Raw genomic sequence first — 18779 nt, 5'->3', positions numbered from 1 at the left:
CACCAATATCTGTTGCCTGCTTCACGCTTTGTGCAACTATAGTTATGCTTTCTCTACTGGAGGCCCCATGACTTGTTCAGGCAAGCTATTAATCGTATGAAGTGTAGTAGACTAGTAGATTTTTGTACTCAATTGGAGGTGGTACTGTGAGTTGTATCCGGATTATGTGTAATGAGTAGTATTATGAGTTTTGACTAGGAATTATTTTTTTAATAGGCCTTTACTACATAACCGAGAGCAAATATTAGACACTGATTCGGAACTAGAGAGTTAAAAGAGGAGGAAGTTGATCATGGGATATGTATCATTCATTTAACAAAACTTTGCTTAGTTTTTCATGAACTCGTCCTTTTCTTGACTTTGTTTGAGAGTGATTCTATAGGCCACATGAAGTGATTTTTTTGCAGGTTCTTTGGGTGATTTGCTAATCAATCTGTTTGGTAAGATAACCTGCAAATCTATCAGTTGTGTCCACACCACTGTTTTGAATAGTGTCGTAGCGTAGCGTAGCTACGATGCTAAAGTTAGCAAATAGCGTAAATCCCTTGTGGCGTATGCTACAGGGGTCGCAGCCTATGTAGCGTCATAGTGTACACTAGGTTTTTTTGTATTTATTAATGATAATTATATTTTGTATTTAATACTTGATTTCTTTTCATACTTGTGACTTAGTACTCAAGAAAAAGAAGTACCATGGCATACCATAGCATTCACTCGAAACTAAACAGCCCCTAAAGTTTTTCTTATTTATATAATATGAATGGCGCGTTTCCTAATATTTTCTTGTTTACTCCAAACCTTTGCTTAGTTGTTCCATGTAATGGCTCAATAGGCCCCAAGGTTGAGGGCTTGAGTTGGTGCTAACACCATCAAAACTTATTTAATATGAATACAATCAACTAAAAACTTTGTAAAATTGTCATGCGATTCTTGCATGAAACATATCTATGCAGGCCCATTTATAGCAGTTTGGATCCTTGAAATTGGAAACTAAAGATTTGAGTATAAATAAGTTTTAGTAAAATATTTCACTTTATAATTTACCAAAATCCACAATCTTGAAGGGCTAGTGGTTTGATGCTTCGACATAAAATAAGAAACCAATCTGTTCATGGTTCATGATATATGACTTGTGAGAGAAAATAGGAATAAATGGAATAAACCTGTAGTGGAAGACATGATCCATGTGACAATTGGAAGCTGAGGCAATTATTACACCATATCTTGATCAGCATGCCTGTAGATGTGTGGCACAGTCATTTCCTGAACTCAATCCATGTCAGGTAACTTCTTACATGTATCTGACCAAACTTAAACATGATAACTTTTTCCACATTCCTCTAACCCCAAAACAAGCATAAAACCAACTCCACTTTCTAATTTAGGAGATGCATGGATGAGAGGATCTCTACCCTATGCTTCCCATCTTAGTACTTCATGCTCATCTTCTTGCTCTTTTTTTAATATTGAAATCTGGTCTCTGATAAAGTACAGCTAATTGTTCTCATGATTTCGAATCAGTATTTATTTAAACAAATTGGATGTCATTCCTATCTTTGTTCTTACAGCAAGATGCATTTTTATTTTCTTTTATTGCATGCTCTTATTTTCTGCTTGTGTGGTTGTCATGAAAAGCGGGATGCTGCCACTGCTCCAAATGTTGGGGATCGTGTTCCGTATGTTATTATTAAAGCTGCAAAAGGTGCCAAGGTAGTTGGTTATGTGATGCTTGTTCTTTGTGATTTGTTTTTTTTCTGTGTTCGTTGGTAACGCTTTCAAATCCACTGGTTCATAATGAAACAGGCTTATGAAAGGTCGGAGGATCCTATCTTTGTGCTAGAGAATAACATTCCAATTGATTCCCATTACTATCTCAAAAATCAAATTAGCAAGGTGTTATTTGGTATTTCCTTCAAGATTTACTTTACTACTTTCTTTGATTGACCTGGTTATTGAGTATTTTCCATGTTACAGCCGCTTTTGAGAATATTTGATCCCATTCTGAAGAATGCGGAAAAGGAACTTCTCCATGGCAGCCACACAAGATCAGTTTCCATTTCAACTCCTTCAAACAGCGGTATCATGAAATTTGCTAAGAAACAACTTTGTTGCATTGGCTGCAAAGCTCTAATCAGGTAAGTTTCCTACATTTGCTAAGTTATGGTCCTAGTGCATAATTGTCAATGTATTGTGTGTATGACATTCACCCCCTCTAATAGGTTGGTTCGGCCATGAAGATCACCTAGCGCATAAATCGGGTATATCCACTCATCAGATGTGCCTCACATGTACTTTGGATCGGCTGAGCGGTTGTCCATTGTTTTTGGTGGTTTGGCCTACTTGATTATTTGATCAACCTGAAATTTGCATCAGGTGTTTTCATGGAGGTGCCAACCTTTTTGATTGGTTGGATGTTAGACACGCTTGAAACATTGAATCTTATGTGCTGGTTGGTCAATAACCAATAGTCCAACTAGTTGCACATGAGACCTCGTGTGTATCATCGTCATCATCATAGCCTTCCCTCAGGTATTTGGGTCAGCTTTGTGAATCTCGTTTCACCAATCAATCCTAAGGCTCTATGCTATGCAACTGAACAAGCCTTCATATACTTCCTCACCACCTTGATCCAAGACCTTTTTAGGTCTTCCTGTCATATTCTTTTTGAGGCCTTTTAACTCCTATCATTATTCCTTGCTGGAGCTCTCTAGTCTTTGTTGCACATGACTGATCACCTCAACCTGCTCTAGATCATTTAATTTCTTATTGGAATTATTCTTATGCTGTTCCAATGAACTCATTTTTAATTCTATACTTTCGTCCCAAGCATAGCCAATCAAGTAGCTGTCTTATGAAAATTTCCTAGTTTCATTGACATAGGAGCCGATCAATTTCCTTGTTTCATAGACATTCCCATGATGAAGGGCTTGATCCAAAATGACATAGGAGTTGGGAGGAACACTTGTTTCATAGACATCCACCGATGGATAAACGAACTTATATGTATTTATGCGTGAATGAATGTGATGTGGATAAGATTGTTTGTGTTTGGATGAATGTACAATTTCCTTGTTTCATAGACATTCCCATGATGAAGGGCTTGATCCAAAATGACATAGGAGTTGGGAGGAACACTTGTTTCATAGACATCCACCGATGGATAAACGAACTTATATGTATTTATGCGTGAATGAATGTGATGTGGATAAGATTGTTTGTGTTTGGATGAATGTACTTTTATGTTTGGATGGATTTACTAGTTTGGGTTTATATGGATGTGAATGTGAATGTGAATATGATGCAATATACTATATAACAGGTGTATATCAGGAAAAATATGATGAAATTTATTATAACAGGTGTATATCAGGAAAAATATGATGAAATTTATTATAACAGGTATATCAGGAAAAATATTTTTTTTTTTGTGAAATTTTGTGCCGGAATAATCATTTTGTAAAAGAGACTTTTAGCTACGAAATTTTTCGTAGGCAAAAGTTTTGTAAATATTTTTAGCAACGAAATCTTTTGTTGCTAAAAGTCTAACAAGAACATTTTCACTATTAAAAGTCTTGTAAAGTTTTTTTAGCGACGAAAATTTGCGTCGCTAAAAGTGGAATTTAAATATTTGGCTACGAAAATTTTCGCTGCTAAAAGCCTTATAAAGTTTTTTTGGCGACGAAAATTTGCATCGCTAAAAGTCTAACGTATATTTTTGGCAGCGAAAATTTTTGTTGCTAAAAGTCTTATGAAGTTCTTTTAGCGACGAAAATTTTCGTCGTTAAAAGTGGAACGTATATTTTTAACAACGAAAATTTTCGCTGCTAAAAGTCTTGTGAAGTTTTATTAGCGACGAAAATTTTCGTCGCTAAAAAGATTACCTTTGGCGGCGATTTAAATTTTTCGTCGATAAAACCCTTTTACGCCGATGTTTTAGCGACGAATTTAGCGACGAAAATTTTCGTCGCTAAAACGTATTAGCTACGAAATTTTGGCTTTTAGCGACGAAAAGTTTCGTTGCTAAAAGTGGGATTTCTTGTAGTGATCATATAGGGTACATCAAGTAACTAATTTTGGTTTAGAAGATATTCTTGTTAAAAGAATAAAGAAAGAAACGAAAAAAAGAGAGAAACTTTTTTTATATGCTTATATATACATATTTATATAAATATGTATTAGAAAAAAATGTAGGTAGAATAAAGTTATCCATATATATATATATATATATATATATAAAGTGCCTTGGTGGATGTGGAGCCTACCAAAATCATAAACATTGAATGTGGGCCCATTTAAAATTACGTGGGGCCCACGATAGGACCCACCCAATTTTTTTAAAAATTACCGGGCGGCACTTCCGCACCCGGGTGGTACTACCGCACAGACGTACAGAGGTCAGTGGTATTGCCGCCCAAATTAAATTTATCAATGGCTACGAGCCAGCCGATCCGCTTGAAGGAAAAGCAGGGGCATTTTCGACCTTTGGCAAGTCGTCCGTACAGATGGGGCTTATTCTGGACAGGTAAAAAGAGTGGGCTTAAGCGGGTAAATGGGCCATAAATGGGTCGTACGGTGGTAAATTTCTCCTGCATATTCATAAAGCTCCGAATATCTCTGTGAATCTCTCTCTCTCTCTCTCTCTCTCTCTCTCTCTCTCTCTCTCTCTCTCTATATATATATATATATATATATATATATATATATATCCCTTGCAATGACACGTGTCTCCTTCTGATTGGTTCAGTCAAAATTAAGCCACAACAACTTTAAATCAATAGACCTGTCTATATATAAAATAGGAGAGTTGTTTAAGAATATAACACATTAATACAAAATAAAGCATTAATACTAAAAAAAGAATTGAAATGAAAGACAAATCTTATGTCCAGGCTATACAGGAATTATAATACATGTAATACTATGCACTAGATTGTATTAAGCTTTATAACAGGCGTGGTTAAAGGAATTAAAATAATTTATAAATTGCTCAATGCTGCTGTCAATGCAGATGATGTGGCCCAGTTAAATTTAGGTCATAGGAAATCCTTGTGCAATGGAGACAGACGATCTGCACTTTTTCATTTTTATTTTTATTTTTGGGCCCTTGGAAATGGGTAAAAGTTAATTGTAAAATGAGTTGTTGAAGATTAGTCTAAAACCACTTTTATTTCAAAGTGTTTTTGGAAGCCACAATTCTCCTTCGGCAGTAGATGATCATCTCTCCTTGACTATTTTTGGGTTATAGCCCACGCTTCCCATAAGGCGGAGAAAACGGACGGCAGGATATTCAAAGTTGATGTCATTCCATAAAGGTAGCGTGTCCTTGCTTCTCTCAACCTACTACTTTCTACTTCAACTGTGCTAACCTGACTTGCGTTAGTCACGCCGACAGCCTCACACCACCATGTTAGACAAACATATATCACATCCACTCTGTCTATCAGGTGCAACGCAACAATTTCGCCTTGGATTTTAAATATCAGATAAATCCATGACTTACATGAGTGACACTACAGGGAAGGGTAACTTGTAAATTTACATGGTGCTCCCACGCAAATCTTGCAATGTCCTTATTTGACTGGAAAAGGATTGGGTAGTGACCCTCTGTGGGCCCATCATGATGTATATGTTTCATTCACACCATTCATTAAGTTTTCCATATCATTTTATGATAGGAAGAAAAAATGAAAAGAAAAAGGCCACGTAAATCCTAATCTCAAGTAGATCACATCATAAGATACAATGTTTGATTGAACGCCCACCAATACAACCTTCTTGAGCAATAGGAGTTTTGGATCAAACTGATTTATTTATTTATTTTTCCTTCACCAAGGTGCGTGTAATCAACAGGTTGGATGTCAAACAAACAACAGGTTGGATGTCAAACAAACATTATAGCGGGGCTTTGGAAGTTTTCAAACGGTGGACATTAATCACTATTGTTTTCTCGTAGTGTGAGGCATGAGAAGTCTGTAATGGTGGACATTCAATTACTATTGTTTTCCTGTGGTGTGGTCCACCTGAGATTTAGATATGCCTCATTTTTGTGATCAATCATTATAATATCTGGAAAACTGGATGGACAGCGAGGATGAAACACATACATTATGATGGGTCAAAATAATTCATAAATTGCTTAGTGCTGCTGTCCGTGAAGATGATGTGGCCCATTTAAATTTGGTAGGAAATCCCTGTGCAATGGAAACAGACGATCTGCAGTCAAACAAGTTTTATTTCAAAGTGTTTTTAGAAGCCAGAATTCTCCATCGGCAGTGGATGATCATCTCTCCATGACCATTTTTGGGTTATTACCCAGGCTTCCCATAAGGCGGAGAAAATGATAGGCAGAATTTTCAAGGGCTATGCCATTCCATAAAGGTGGCGTGTCCTTGCTTTTCTCAACCTACTACTTCCCAATTCAACTGTGCTAACGCATCACATCCACAGATCCACCCTGTCTATCAAGTGCAACCAAATTGAATTTTAAATATCAGTTAAATACATGACTTACATGACTGACACTGTAGGGAAGGATGTATAATCAGGACCCGGACTCCTGCTGGGAACAGACAGGAGCTTTGAGTGGCCACCATAATGTATGGGTCTTACCCACATTGTCCATCAATTTTTTCGTATCATTTTAAGGCATAGGCCAAAAAATGAGGCAGATTCAATATTCAATTGGACCACGCCACAAGAAGTAGCGGTGACAATGATTCTCACTGTTGAAACTTTTTTAGGGCCATTTGCCATCTAACTTATTGATAAAGTTACATTGACATGGATGAATAGAAAACACAAAAATCAGCTCCATCTAAATCTTTCGTGGCCCTGAAGAAGTTTTCAACAGTAAGAGTTTAATCCCCTTTGTGTAGTCCACTTGAACCTTGGATCTAACTCATTTTTGGGCTTATGCCCTAAAATAATACGAAAAAATGAATGGATGATGTGGATAAAACCCATAGATCACGGTGGCTACCCAAGGGTAGGACACAATCCACGTGGGTAAAATCATACTTAAAACCCATAGATCACGGTGGCCACTCAAGGGTAGGACGCATTCCACGTCGGTAAAATCATACTTAAATCTTATAAATTTACATGGTCCTCCCGTAAAATCTTGCAATGTCCTGATTTTCGGAAAATCCATTCTATTCTGCGATTCAGGTCAGATGAGTCAATAAGATGGCATGTATGCGCCACCGTTGAAATAAACAATTTTTGCGATTTTAACGGTGGGGCTATGTTAGTGCTGACTCGTCTTAATTTGACTGGACGCGGATTGGGTAGTGACCCTGGCTAGTGGTCAGTGCTTTGTAGGCCCCACCATGATGTATGTGTTTCATCCATGCCGTCCCTTCAGTTTTCCATGTCATTTTATAGAATGAGTCATAAAAATGAGGCAGATTAAAATTTCAATTGGAGCACATCACAAGATACAATATTGATTGGACGCACACCATTAAAAACTTCTTGAGGCCATAGGAGATTTGGATAAGCTGATATTCGTTTTTTTTTTTTTTTTCTTCACCCAGGTGTGTATGACCTAATCAAAAGGTTGGATGTCAAACAATCATTACAGTGGGCTTAAGAGGTTTTTAATGGTGGACATTCGATTACAATTGTTTTCCTGTAGTGTCGTCCACGTGAGATTTAGATCTGCCTCATTTCTGTGACCAAGCTCTGAAATGATCTGGAAAAGTGGATGGACGGCGTGGATGAAACACATACATCATGGTGGGCCCAAAGAGCACTGACCACTAACCACCTGCCTAGTGGCACCGTCACTAGCCAAACCGCGTCCAATTTGACTCAGTCGAAAGATACGGTGGGACACTTGATGGACGGAGCGAATCCCATCCACGTGAATTCCTTAGTCCACGTCAGCGAAATTCAGGCTCTGTCTGCTTGCGAAAGTCAACACGCGTCTTCTTTTCAATTCTAATTGAGTTCCCACGCGAGAATCCGTTGATTAGTCCGCCGGATTACCTCAGTACTCGGTATGTTAGCGTCCTCTCTCAGTTACAAGACCCCGTGATACGACGCACGTATTCATAACAGATCATGCAATCCTGACCGACCAATTAGGGGATCTTAATTATTTTTCTTATGAAATGTTAATCAATGCTCTTCATTATCTAACATTGTGGGACCCGTTTGATTGGACAATCCATGATGCTATTTCACTCTGTGCTACCAAAGTTCTGGCCCACCGAATTTAGGATCCCCATCTGACCAAAAAATAATTAAAAAAACAAAAAAAAGGTCTCGCGAACTATAGTTTAGAGTACACCCACGGGTTACCAGCTATTTTCCTTTCAAAGGCCGATGCAGTCCAATCAAAGTTTGGACTGCAGACGCACACCGATACCATCATTCCGGTTGAGAGAGCGGATTGGCTACTACCCTGCCACTAGCCGATGGCGAGTGGTCGGTGCTCTGTGGGCCCATCATGATGTATTTGTTTCATCCATGCTGTTCATCCATTTTTATAGATAATTTCATGGTATGGTCCCAAAAATGAGATATATCCCAATTTCAAGTGGACCACATCACAGGAAACAGTGTTGATTGAAAGTCCACCATTAAAAACTTCTTGGGGACGATAAAATTCTTGGATCAAGATGATCTTTGTTTTTTCCCTTCATCTAGGTCTGCATGACCTAATTAACAGATTGCATGTCAAATAAACAGGACAGTGGGCCTTAGGAGGATTTTAATGTTGTGTATTCAATTACTACTGTTTTCCTGTGGTGTGGTCCAACTTAGATTTTTATTCTCCTTATTTTTGGGATAAGCTCCTAAAATGATCTGTAAAAATGGATGGACGGCATGGATACTAGTGGCAGCGCCACTAGCCAAACCGCGTCCGGATTGTAGATGAGTTCCCGACGAACACGGGCAGCTTTTCTTTTAGACTCTGTGATAGTTCATCATCAATTTAGGTTTGGTGTTGACTCAGTCACCGTACACGTGGTGTATTAAAAATCAATCGAGACGATTCGCCATGGTGGAACGAGCATAATTTGAAAACCTCACTGCTCTGTCGATAGTAACTATCTGATTCCGCCTATTGAATCCAAACCATTGATCAATTTCTTTTTACCGGTTCATTAAATATCGATGGTTAAGATCATTCCTTCCGTGTGTGGTTTTCACTCTATCTGATTCCACCTATTGATACATAATCGTCCCTACAATTCAGACGGTGAGGATCACTACAAATCAATGCCACATGTACGGTTGATAGTCTGATCTACCCCTTAGGCTTACCCTAAAATGACCAAACTACCGTTCACAACAGCTAGGAGACAATTACAAAGTCTACATATTACAAGGGACAGTTCAGTAATTTAGTCATTCTGAATCTATAGCCGTCTATCCATCAGTTCAAATAAAGAAATCCATGTCCAAGGTAACACACGCTCTTTTCCCACTTGCATGACATTTTGGAAAGCCTTGGGTCAACATGAAACTGTCAAAGGGTTTGAAAAAGCAACGACAGCAACAGCAACCTGTGTTCTACCTCAAAGAATCTAAAACTGAGAATACCGTGATTTTTGATTAGTCAAAGGGACTCGCCCACACCAACACTATAAATACTCAATGCGATCACCTCATATTTCAACAAACACATACAAACCTCTCTGGTGCACCCACAACTTCCACTAGCAAAAGCTTTCTTGGCCTTGTTAATTCCTGCAATCCCATCTCTGACCACGATGAGTCCCCGAGGAACATGGGCAGCTTTTCTTGTTTTCTTTGTCTGTGTTTTCATTTTGCGGCATGGTGGCGTTGAGGCAGTGAGGCCGTTGTCGGAGGATTTTTCTGGCAGCAATCACCTGGCGACGTACCCTTCTGTGTATGAGCAGGCGAAATCGGCCATGGAGTTTTGGATGGGTCGACTTGTATCTGGGCCGAATCCTAGTGGACCCGGCCACTAATTCAAGAGTAGGCATAACATACATTTTTTTATTCACAGAAATTGTATAAGTGTAGATGAATGTTGAATTCTTTGAATTTCTGAAATACAATAAATATAAATTTATTTATTTTAAGAGAGATAATGGGTTATTTTCCTTTAATTTCTGTGCTAATGGATTGTGTGGATTGTCCGAGTTGGATGGTACTTTGGGTGTAGAGGGATGGCATGTTTCATGTGATCTGCTCTGACAACCAAGGGTTTTGAATGGAGAGTCCGGATCCTCTGTAATCAGGTCAACAGAGAATTCCTGATACCCTAATTCTCATTGATCCACGTCACTACTCACTAAAAAAATAAAAATAATAAAAAACGGCTTTGGACGCCAAACCATTAGAGTAATAGGAATTCTCTGTTGACCTGATAACAGAGGATCCCGATTCTTTGATGGACAACATCCGATGCACTAGCTTCAATGTGGAGCCTGATTCCACTGTCGGATGGTACGCATATGGGGTTCGATAAATTCATTAGTAGGGCTGGGAATGGGCCGAGCAAAATCAATGTTATGAAGATGCCCAGCCTGAGAAATTCAAAATCCGGGCCTGAACCAGCTATGGCCCTGCTCGTTGTAGGGCTCATTCATCACGTAATTGATGGAGAGTGAGTCACGGACGCTTTCATGTCTAGATGGACCAGAGAAAGCCCGGAGGTGATCCGGACCATCAGAACTTTACAATAGGCATATCTCATAAATCAGAATGAGTCACTTGATGTAACATATATCATTATCGAAGATATTTTTCTATTGTCACTTTATCGTCAATTGTTGACCGTCGGGGCCTTTGTAGAGCTTGAAGTAATGGCATATCTATGAATGTATTGTTTATTCAAAATGACATTCCACAAAGTACATATGTTTCACAGAAAGCTTTTTGCGATCATGAAGCTATATTTGTCTTGCCAGCCCCCTTTTGATTGGGACAGATTTCCTTTGTAATCCGGGGCAATCAAAACTTATGTTCTTCTTCAAGGATAATATTTCTTGATGAACCGAGCATTTACGAGTATTATAATACCTTATCCATTTTGATTTACTACTCGATATGCTCCATTAAAATAGACTTTAGTGATGACATATGGTCCATTCCATTTATGATCGAATTTGCCCCAAGTTCTATGAGTAACCACGATAGGCCTTTTCAACATCATTACTGTGTTGCCTTTCTTGAACGAGCGATATTTACCATTTTGTCATAAGAAGCGGATATTCGTGCCTGATATAATTCTAGCCGTTGTTGTACTGCTAACCACTTTTCATCTAGAGTATCTAGTTCTATAAGCCTTATTTTAACATTTTCATCATCAGTTATTGATTCATGTACCACAATTCTGAGCGATGTGACTTATGTCTCAATTGGAATAACGGCCTCGACTCCATACACCAGTGAATAAGGTGTAGCTTTCGTTGTTATTCGATGAGTCCTTCGATAGGCCCATAAAGCCTCTTGTAATTTCTCATCAATATTAACAAAGAAAATACAAGAATATTCATCATCAAACATTTTATTGATTCTAGAATTCATTTACATCCTCGTATTTTTCCTGATTCTAATATAGAGTCCAAAACATTGAGTTAAATAGAGTTATATGGAATAATCCAAATGATGATTTCGGCAGCTTTCCGATTTGCGATGCACTTATTTCAATGAATGAAGTGTTGCGTGGGTCCATGAATGCATTGTTTCTCTCTTAATTAATCTAAAATGATAATCATGAAGGAAATGACTTGTAACAACCCCAGTTTTAGTGATCAGACGGAAGCTCTTACGCATACAAATGTACATATAAGGAAAGTCGTGAATGCACATAAAACACCGTGGTAAATTATCCTTGATCTCATTCAATATAGAAGTGCTGAATTTCGGGGACGAAATTCTCTTTAAGGGGGGTAGATTGTAACACCCCATACTTTTCAGTACTCGAGTGTTACCATTTAACTCAAACCTAACATGAACGCACGATAAAATGCACGTAACCTATAACTTACACCACGCTTGATTACTCATGATTCACCTTGGATGACCCCTTATGTCTCAATGTAAGATTACATCAACACTAACCAGTTGACCCACGATCGAAATCCAACCATTGAGGCATGTGATATCACACCTAAACACCTTGATATCAGCCTATAAACTCAATTGTGCATTAATCTAACCATCAAGAACAGTTTTCATCCATCGATTAGACCGTCCATTCGTTACGTTTTAAGATGGACCATCACATCATCTCAAAACTCACATTTTTAGAGTCACGATCATGATGAGACATTAGACAATGCTTAACTAAGCCAACGGAACCATAAATGAGATCATTAGATATACCGTTTATCATGTCCACTATATCTGGTGGAATGATCCATCACTTGAACACACTGATTTAGGGATTAAGTCAAGCTCTAAATTTCACTTAGATGTTTACTAGGACCATTCAAACTGTCAACAAATGATTGGGAAAAGATCTGACCGTCAAATATCCAATGATCGTCAGATATCATCATTTAGATATACAATCCCATTGATATGGCCCAATTGAGTTTTTGACTCCGTCATATTTAGTCGGATAGTCATATCAAATAGACCTAGAACCAATTGGACGGAGTAGATTTTCCAAAACATACCTGTGAGCCCCACACATGTGTTTTGTGTGCACCACGGATAGTGTGCTCGCAGTGCAGCGAACCCACCTCACGGTCAAATAGGATCTGACCCGAGTCTTCCTGAAAAAGAGAGATTCTCTCTCTTTCTTTCTCCCGTTTTCCCACCTGGCTACTGTTTAAATGGACGCCGTCTGTTTGCAGCCGTTGTGGCCCACCATCACGATTGTTTGAGACGATCCGAGCCGTCCATCTTGTCTGTAGGACAAATCTGACCAAAACCTAGCTCCTCCCACACGTGGAAGCATGTGTACATGTTCACGATTAGGAGCACAAATCGGTCTTGTGCGGTCATTTTTCCAAAAATGGAAAGCTCCATTTCTTCTTCTGTTTGTTAGGTTGGCAATCCAAACTAAGAGAAATCCTTCGATCTCAGCCCTTCAATTCATGCAATCCCAGCCATCCAGGTTTGACTTGCTTTTAGGTTTTCCTCAGTGAAGGAAGAGGCGCGTGCGGAAGGAATCTTTCCGTTTTTTTACGCTGGCACCATCTCGACCGTCCATTAACTTTTAGAAGCCTTCCAATCAATCCTCAACACCCATTCTAGGGCAATCGACACAAGCATCTCGCTTGAAATAGAGTTCTCGCGAGAAACTCGTGAGTGCTCGAATAATAGCCGAAAATCTTAGAACCCACTGAGTTTTAGGAAAATCTCTCTAAATGGTGGGTCCCACAATGATCCTAAGACCAATTTGGACCATCCATGTGCCTCAACATGAAAGATGGCCCACTCGGTTGAAATCCACCATGAGCAGCCCGTCATCTTCCCCATTAAGGTGATAGACCCACCTCCTCTAAGTGGGCCCCATCTTCAGATTTGAGTCATCCATCTAATGGGCCATATTGCCCGAACATCATCTTTAATGTTAGATTTAGTAACTATTAACGAGTAAACCATTGCAGGCCAGTGTAACTAATCCTGTGATTAGTTGGCATCTAAATCGTCTAGAAGGAGATTAATAAAGCCTTATAAAAGGCGCCCTTTTAGGGCAACACATTTCAAAAGAGGAAAGGGAGAAAAGAGAGAGAGAAAGGAGAGCGTTTACGCTATTCGACTACCGCATCGAGCTGAGCCAACTCGATGCAAGTCACTACAAGTTCAGGTTGAGTTCAGAACTCCACCTGGCCTCCCTAACAGAGAGGAACAAAGGGAGAGATGGAGAGAAAGTAGAGAAGAAAGAAAAAGAGGAAGAGAGAGACAGGAAGTAGATGAGAGAGAGAGAGAACTGGGTCAGGGGCCACTATCAAGACTCGATTCACTGAGTCTGAGTCAATTGAGTTTTAAACTCGAAATGCATTCGCTTGAGGGGATCTAGGTCCTCTGCAATCCAGAAACAGGAGGAAGAAAATAGGAGCAGAAACAGCAGAAGAAGAAAATCAGAAAGAAAGAAGAAGAGAGTTGAAAGGTGGTCGGGTTTGGCTGAGTCTTGATTCGCTGACTCGTTAAACCAAGTTGGGTTGAGTGGTTGTAAGTGTTGTGATGTATATCAAGCACCCTTTGTTGTCAAATTTCAATGAGACAAAACACTTTAGAGTGTGACTTGTTTATAAGATGGAAAGTTCACCTTCATATGAAGATTTGCTACAAAGTTCAAGACATGAAGATAGTTCTACTACGATCAAGTTCACTTCAAGTTCAAGATCAAGCTTCGAGTGCAAGTATATATCAAGTAGAAGATCTACTGAAGCTACTGAAGAATCAAGTTCAATGTTCAATGTTTCAGGTATATATGACCCTAGAAAGACCATAGGTTTAAGTCCTTTCAATTGCACATTAATTATGGATTTTTATACTTTTTATAGGCTTTAATTCAACTAGTCCTAGCCTATGTTCGACTAGTCCAGGCTCTAGATCGACCAGTCCAAGAATTCCCTCGACCAGTCCAAGATTTGAATTGAAAATCAAAATTTTTTAGTAGGTCTGCGACCAGTCGAGCACCCTGCTCAACCGGTCGTGGAGAATGGCTTGGCCAGTCGTGGGAAGCTCGACTCGAACTCCAGCAACATTTTTCATGGACCCTCGACCTGTCACGCCCCAAACTCGAAAACCGGGCTCACAAAATTTTTGATCGTTGAATCGACGCCGACAGCCTCCGTAGTACCTCATTCTTGGCTCCCGGCATCTATACACTAGGTTCCGATCCTGGGATCCTTTAAGGAGGATTTTAAACATTATTTTGATTCAGTATAAGCATAACCATAAGCATAACCCACGAACAATAACCACAAGAACACCATCATAAAATCCACTATGATCAAAAACTTTGAATACAATACGTATGAAGGGAAATACAAAATAATGATAATAACAGAAACTCCAAAAGCTCGGCTGCACACTCCGACTGCAACAAGGCTATGGCTGCGTCCTGGCGTCACCTGCACACATTAATCGTGCATAAGCTTATAGAAAGCTTAGAAGGTGGTGTAAGTGTGTGCGCAATATAAGTGTACTCAGAATGCAAAGTCAGAGAAATACAGAATCATACTGATGAGTACATGAATGCAATCAGCCGTACCAAGGCTATGCGGTGCAAGATATGAATGCTATCGACCATATCAAGACCATGTGATGCGAGATGCAGTCAAACATGCTAATCCTCATCATATATTAGTACAGTTCTCATTCTGGATAATCACCGGAGTCTAGTACACTCTACGTCAGCTTGCCACCCCTATCCGAACGCACGATTGGGAAAGTGGAAAAGACCTCACTATTCGCCTGCCAATATCGGGCCCGGCTCGTCGATAGCAGACCCATTCCTTAAGCTGGTCAAACTCAACCTAGAAATTGCCCCCTCACTCAGGTGGATAAGATCACACCCCTTTCCAACCGACCACGACACAGTGGGAGACGCGGCCTACTGGTATACGACCCTCGCGCGCTCTTGTATCCACTCGGTCTCGACATTGGAGTCATCCTCTGGTACTATCGAGTTTAAGAATTTTCACCAAGGGACATCTATGACGCCCTGATGCTAGAAATAATATTTTTAGTATCCAATCTGGCCACCCACGATGTGTCTGTGGAGGCAATGACCCTGATGTCGCTAGGGCATATAGTAACCACAATCACACAAATGCAAGTGCATGAATCACACTACCAGTCATGCAACAGTCCTGCGTGTACCTCGCGCTCATGTAAGGCAACTCCGCCTATCGAGGAGCCTATAAAAAATCTGCCCGAGGGCATATGTTATGATCAGTCACTCCTCATATCAAGCATACATATGATGCGTATGATCATGAATTATGGATCTATATTAAACATGTTATATAGTGATGGACTCCATTCATAACGAAGATGGGCCTAGACAGCTACACGCTACAAGTATGGGCTTATCAATGGGCCTTAGGGAGAGTGATAATGCGGACATTTAACCAGCATCATCCATAAATGTGGACGTCAAACCATCATTGCTCTCAAGGCACTGCCCGCTCTAAAGGTCAACACATAAACCATGGTGGAATCATGTTATAATGGGCCTCATGTACATCCCACTGGGCCTCGACCCATGGGCCTCTAATACATCAAATGAGCCTCATGTGTCACGCCCCAAACTCAGAAACTGAGCTCACAAAATTCTCGATCGCTGAATCTAGTGTCGACAGCCTCCGTAGTACCCCATTCTCAGCTCTCAGCACCCATTCGCCAGGTTCCGATCCTGGGATGCTACGAGGAGGATTTTCAACATCAGTTTGATTCGTAATAAGCATAACTAAAGGCATAACTCACAAACAACAACCAAAATCTCCATCACATTTTCACTATGATTAAAAACTTTATAAGTACAATGAGCATAAAGGGAAATACAATGATAATGGACAAAAGCTCCAAGATGATCTGCTAAGCGCTCCTGCCTTAACGCTACTGCGGTCTAACATCACCTGCACGCAACGGTCATGCATAAGCTTATGGAAAGCGTAGAGGGTGGTGAAAGTATGTGCGCAAGGTAGTAATACAATTATACAGTATCAAAGTAATGCGGAATATACTGACGAATCCATGAATACCATTAGCCGTACCAAGGCTATGCGATGCAAGGCATGAATGTTGGCTATACCAAGGCCATGCGATGCAAGATACAACTCAAGCATACAAATCCTCATCTTAGTCCACATATCAATACAGTTCAACTCTAGAATATCATCGGGGTCTAGTACACTCCAAACCAGATTGCCGCTCCATCGCGCGCAATAAGGTGAGTGGAAGAGACCTCAATATCCGCCTGCCAATATCGGGCTTGGCTCGTCGATAGCGGACCCATTCCTCAAGCTGGTCAAACTCAGCCTAGCTTTACCCCCTCTTCTTAGGCGGGTAAGGCCGCACCCCCTTTCAACTGACCACGACACAGTGGAAAGCGTGACCTTCTGGTAATCAGCACTCGGCGCTCGTGCACCCACTCGGTTTAAACGCTGGAGTAACCTCCTGATACCAAAAGAGTTTAGGGACTTTCACCCAGAGATATCTATAGCACCCCATGTAGAACAAGATTTCTGATATACAATCTTGCCAATCACGATACGCCTGTGGTGACTACGGCCCTGATGCTGCTAGGGCATATAGTAACCATGTCACGTAATACAAGATGCATGAATCACACAATCCAATCATTCATCAAACATGTGCATACCGCGCGTTCGTGCGGGCAACTTCCCTTACCAGGGAGTCCATAACAATCTGTCTAATGTCATGTCCGATAATCAATCACTTATCTCATCACAAGCATGCAGAGGATGTGTATGAATATGTATCATGATGCTATGTCGTTATATACTCATAATCAGAATAAAAAATTGGAATCGATAATCGGAATCGAAAAAAATCAGAATCGATAGCCACATATGGTGAATGGAGCCCACTTATTTGGGTTAATCTACGAAGAGAATGGGCCTAACAAGGCCTAAGGGAAGGTCACAATGAGGACATCTAACCATCATTGCCCATCAATTTGGAAATCAAACCACCATTGCTCCCAAGGCATGATTGCCAAAAACATCATTACATACATCATGGTGGAATCTCAATCGATGGACGATTCGAATTGGCCCAAATCAATGGGCCGATTCAAATGGGCCGAGTCGAATTGGGCCGATTCAAATAGACCAAATCAAATGGGCCGATTGAATGGGCCGATCAAATGGGTCAACTCAAATGGGCCAAATCAAATGCATTTTGGAGATCAACCTATGCATAAGTTAGCATAGAGATAGATGAAGTGAAAACCAAATATCAGCTTGGGCGAGAACCACTGTGGCTCCCAAGAAGCTTTAAACGGTGGATGCTACTGTACCCCATTATTATTGCAAATGGTGGGGTTCACTTGATCTTTGAACCTCATTCATTTACTCCATGCCATAAATGATCTCATAAATGGTTGGACTGTTTGGATACAACACATGTATTATGGTGGGTCTCATAGATAAAGGGCATGGATGGAATAGGTGGGACCCATGGAACTTGCCGTCGTGTACAACAGCTAGCGGTCGGGTACACTTGTTGCTGTCCATAGCAGCAATATAGTTGCCGTGTACAAGCATGCAGCTGCTGCTGGCCCACCCTTAAATATATACAAAGTATATATAATATAATATATTTTAATATATTCATGTATCTCTGCTGCTAGTGCAGCTTTACACATTAAGGAGAGGGCAGAGGTGGGTCCCGCGCAGGGCCCACCCTCATATATATCTGTAATGTATATACATAATATTATATGTTAATATAATACAATATAATATATAATATCATATACACAACGTCCAGGCCCTGGACGGCCTGTACATACACATATATCATGGTGTCCCCACACGTGGGGTGGGTCCTACTGTCCATGGACAGTGGACGGCTTGGATATACACGCTAGTGTGGCCCACTAAACTGGATGGACGTCGTGGGTGGGTCCCATGGACCCCACCGTCACACACACCTCCCTGCCACCGCACTAGGGAATCCATGCCATGACCTCAGGATTGAAAGGAGGTATCTTTTACTCAACCTACCACTGGAGCTGTGGATCTGGCCCCATGTTGAAATGAGGTACCTTTTACTCAGCCTACCATTGGGGCTGTGGAGCTGGGTCCCACATGGACATGATTCCACCGTCATGGACGAGGTGGATGGGTCCCCTAGGCCCCATC

General features: G+C 40.4%; 1 protein-coding gene across 1 annotated transcript; it reads left to right on the top strand.

Moving 5' to 3' along the window:
• The first annotated feature begins 970 nt into the window (after positions 1–970).
• Positions 971–2202, top strand: LOC131238614 (DNA polymerase delta catalytic subunit-like). Its single transcript, XM_058236259.1, has 3 exons — positions 971–1710; positions 1804–1893; positions 1975–2202. Exons 1-3 carry the CDS (start codon positions 1507–1509, stop codon positions 2137–2139), a joined length of 459 nt encoding a protein of 152 aa, XP_058092242.1. The 5' UTR covers positions 971–1506; the 3' UTR covers positions 2140–2202.
• The last annotated feature ends 16577 nt before the right edge of the window (positions 2203–18779 follow it).

The sequence above is a fragment of the Magnolia sinica genome, chromosome 3 (genome assembly GCF_029962835.1).
Source record: "Magnolia sinica isolate HGM2019 chromosome 3, MsV1, whole genome shotgun sequence".
Lineage (NCBI taxonomy): Eukaryota > Viridiplantae > Streptophyta > Magnoliopsida > Magnoliales > Magnoliaceae > Magnolia > Magnolia sinica.
The sequence above is the reverse complement of the archived record's forward strand: the minus strand, read 5'-3'. Positions and strand labels throughout refer to the sequence as shown.

What these genes read in the sequence shown, in the direction of transcription:
- LOC131238614 (XM_058236259.1), top strand. Translation starts at nt 1,507, where the DNA reads ATGATTTCGAATCAGTATTTATTTAAACAAATTGGATGTCATTCCTAT. An exon ending in AAGCTGCAAAAGGTGCCAAG is followed by an intron (nt 1,711 to 1,803) that starts GTAGTTGGTTAT and finishes ATAATGAAACAG; the next exon opens with GCTTATGAAAGGTCGGAGGA. An exon ending in TCAAAAATCAAATTAGCAAG is followed by an intron (nt 1,894 to 1,974) that starts GTGTTATTTGGT and finishes TCCATGTTACAG; the next exon opens with CCGCTTTTGAGAATATTTGA.